The sequence below is a fragment of the Equus caballus genome, chromosome 1 (genome assembly GCF_041296265.1).
Source record: "Equus caballus isolate H_3958 breed thoroughbred chromosome 1, TB-T2T, whole genome shotgun sequence".
Classification (NCBI taxonomy): Eukaryota; Metazoa; Chordata; class Mammalia; order Perissodactyla; family Equidae; genus Equus; species Equus caballus.
This window is the reverse complement of record NC_091684.1, coordinates 126,005,394-126,009,104: the sequence shown is the minus strand read 5'-3', so window position 1 is coordinate 126,009,104 and position 3,711 is coordinate 126,005,394. Positions and strand designations below refer to the sequence as shown.

General features: G+C 59.1%; 1 protein-coding gene across 1 annotated transcript; it reads right to left on the bottom strand.

Moving 5' to 3' along the window:
• Positions 1–210: 210 nt before the first annotated feature.
• LOC138918619 (protein FAM170A-like) lies at positions 211–2,886 on the bottom strand. Its single transcript, XM_070240716.1, has 2 exons — positions 2,838–2,886; positions 211–1,067 (listed from the first exon to the last, which is right to left on the bottom strand). Exons 1-2 carry the CDS (start codon positions 2,884–2,886, stop codon positions 211–213), a joined length of 906 nt encoding a protein of 301 aa, XP_070096817.1.
• Between the last annotated feature and the right edge of the window lie 825 nt (positions 2,887–3,711).

The window sequence follows — 3,711 nt, the reverse complement described above, 5'->3', positions numbered from 1 at the left end:
CTGGCTGGGCGAGCCTCTGGCCTGACCTGGCGTGCAGAGTCGGCTGTCCCGAGGCCGCTTCATCCACCCCTTCTGGGTGGTGCTCTCCACGCCCTTGGTTGGCGATGCGGACCACGCAGCCTGGAGCGAAGGGTCTCCCGGGGTGGCTAAGCGGTCTGACCCGCGGTCTTCCCCGACAGGCCCCATCCCACCCACAGCCCTGCTCTGCAGTCACAGGGCCTGAGCGCGGCCCTTCAGGCGCGTGCCCCGCGGTCCTTGGGGCCGCGCCCCGCGGCCCTGCCTCTGCCAGGCCTCCTGCCTCTGCAGCCACGCCAGCTCGCTCCGCAGCCGCCTCAGCTCCTGGCTCTGTGCTTGCAGTCTCGCCTGCAGGCGCAGGCAGGCTTCCTCCTTGGCTCGCACCTCCCTGCTCTTGGCCGCCAGCAGGCGCCTCTGGGCCAGCAGGTGGCAGCGTCGGGGCCGGCGCGGCGCAGACGCGGGCCGCCGGCGCTCCAGCAGCTCCTCATAGAAGACGCGGCAGCTGAAGCCCTCCTTGACGCCGCGCTCGGCGTGCGCCACCACGGCGGCCGGGCACGGGAACACGCGGCAGCAGGCCACGCAGCGGAAGCCGTGCTCGCCGGTCACCAGCCACTCCGGGGTGACCGCGCGGGGCGGCGCCTCCTGCTCCTGGACGGCCGGCGCAGGGGTGTGCGCCTCGGCTTCCTGGACACAGGGCTCCGTGTCGCTGAGCAGGGACTCCGTGTCAGCCGGGCTCGGGGGAGGGCCGATGGTGCTCTCCTGGGAGAGCTCGGCCTCGAAGACGCGGGGCCTCTCGTCCACGGGTGCAAACCCGCTTTCGGTTTGCCACGCGACGGCCACCCCCTTCACGGTGCGCACTTGGGTGTAATAGGCGCACCGCACCCATTGCTTCTCTTTGGGCGACCCGTAGCTGGAGGAGTGGGAGGTCCGCTCCGCTGAAGCAGAGGAGACACACGTCTCTGGGAGTCGGAGGGTCTTCCTGGGCCTGGAGCTCCGGCTTCTGTTTGCCGATGGTGTAGGCTGTGTGGCCCTGTCCTCTTGGGTTGAGGCCTCTGAGAACAGAGTGGGAGTTCCATGAGCTCTGGGGCCTGGGGCCTGGGGCCTGGTCTCTGAGCCCAGGCTGTTGTGTCGGGGGTCCCTGGGGGCCTCTCCGTCGCTACCCTCCTCCACCTCTGGGAAACCTCGTCACATCTTCGTCTTGCCCCGGCGGGCCCGGGTCCCGAGCCTTCCAGTGCTGGTTGCACTGCTGGGGGTGACACAAGTCCCCTCGAGCACATTGGTACCAATGACAGTGGTACCCTGTGTCAAAGGTCTGTCGTGGGAGACAATACAATACCCTTTGCGATCTTCTGCTTGTAATTGTAGGACCTTCAGGCTAATTTTTCTTTTTTTTTTTTTCCTAACATTTGTTGAATGCCAACTATGCTACCCCTCTGGGAGATGTTTTCTATGAAGTTGATTTGCTAGGATAGTTAGTTAGAGGGTTAGCGTGCCAACGGGAGAAATGCTCATCTCTTTTCAACCCGGTATTAGGGGGGCACTGATAGAAGGAATTCCACTGACAGGCATACTAATTTGCAGACTTTGTTAAGGCTCTTGCAAGTTTCCTTCTTTCTCAAACCTTCCTTAACCGAGCAACACTAGACCTTTAAAAAGGCTTGCTCGGAGCTGACTCCTGAGCACTTCCTCGTGAGATGAGCTCCTTCAGTGTGAAGGCAGAAAACAGATGTCCGTGTCTGAGCGCCCTGATCCCCCAACCTCCGTGGTGAGTACGTGAAAACCTCACCGAGGGCATCTGCGGGCTTGCCGCGTCAGCCTCAGGGTCTGTGCATGCTTCTGAGGACGGGGCTGGTTTGGAGAGTTCAGGATGCAGAAAGGAAGTGATGGAAGCAAGCTTTGGGGGTGTGTGGGGGAGGGAGCGAAGGGTTCAGGTAGGACCGAGATGGAGAAGACCTCAGGGGGCAGTGGACAGAATCTGCAGACAGAAGACCAGGAGGGAAGAGGAAACCAGCTGGGCCTGTGGCGAGCAGCACATGGGAGTTGTCAGGAAGTTGGGGAGGAGGCAAGGGGAAAAGGAACTGACTGGGGAAAGGGTCCCGAACTAGGATCTGTAGGATTTCTGGCAGAAACACAGGTTAAGGAGAGATTTAGAATGCGATTCTGAAGTGAAGCTTTGCTGTGCCACATCGTAGAGCCCTAGGGAGAGGTGGACGGGAGACAGAGGAGGAGAAGGCAAGGCCTTGGACTGAGGGTAGTGCTGTCTGCCCAGGCCCCCTTCTGCCCCAGCCCTGGCTCAGAATGAGGGAGACCTCTGGGGTCGTCGTGGGGTACCGGGCCAACCACCCAGCAGCCTTCCATAACTTCTGGATTACTGTTTTTGCTGCCTCGCCTGATGTATTAATTCCCTCTCAGTAGAAAATGCGAGGACAGTGAAGGGGACAAGTCCCCTCGCCCCTTCTCCCCAGTCCCACGCCGTCTGCCCCAGGGGCTCCCTTGCTTCCTGCCTTCGCGTGGCCATCAAGCCCTTCCTAGGGCTCAGGCCTGAACAGTTAAGTTTCTAGTCTGAGCCAATTGAGGAAAGACCCTCAGACTCACAGTAGGGGGTCCTTCGGTTCACTCACTCACTCCTTCACTTAGTCATTCATGTTACGCATGTGTTCGTTGTCTACTAAATGACACAGTACGTTCACAGTGAAAGCCTCAGTGAGCCTCAGGCCTCTGGCCAAATCCTTCATCTTCGCTCTCCTGGCCATCTGTCCGGGGAAATCAGACCCCTGGCTTCCCAGCTCCCATCCATCAGACTGTTTTCCTCCTCTCCTTACCTGGGGTCTCAGAGATAGGCCTCTTCCTCCCGGATTGCCGCCGATTCATCCTGTCGGGGCAGAGGTGAACTCCCAGGATGGTCTCCGGAAGGATCTCTCTCCCTCTTCCCAATCTCAGCCTCTCTTGGGTCGTAGACTCTGAGTGAGTCCTCAATGTCTGTGAGTCGGCAGCTACAGGCGCTGCCCCACAGGGAGATCCCGGATCCACAACCTCTCTGTGAGCAGTTGGGATCTGAGTGAGCTCCGAGTCTTCCAGTAAATCCTGTGTGATGTCACCGCTGACATAGCTCAGTTCCGAGGGCCCAGTTTGAACGTCAACATGGCAACAAGAAATCACGGCAACAGTTGAAGTAGGGGTGAGGAGGGCAGCTGAGGGAAGGTGATATAATAATTACGTAATAAAGTGATTTGGAACTTTTCCCTGCCCTCAAGGGGCCTCCCATCCATCTGGAGAGAGGGTGAGAGGGCAGAAAAGGAGAACAGACTGGGATGGGTGATATCTTTCCCCGAGGCCTCTCCTGTGCCTCTGTTTGGAAGTCACCTCTCCAGCCCTGGTCACTCAGTGTCCCCTCTGAACCCCTCTCAGACCTCCTTTGCCTCTGAGCCTTCTCAAAGGCTGTTCCCCCTGACTAGGAGACCGTCCCTCCCCTCCCTCCTGGGTCCGCCCCTCCCACGGGGAGGCACAGTGGTGTGGTGCATGGAGCACCACTGGGTTTGATCCCTGCTCCGCCACCTGCTGGATCTTGGGCCAGTCAGTGGACCTCTCTCTGCTTCACTTTCCTTTTTTATTTTTTTTTAAAGATTTTGTTTTTCCTTTTTCTCCCCAAAGTCCCCCGGTACATAGTTGTATATTTTTAGTTGTGGGTCCTCCTAG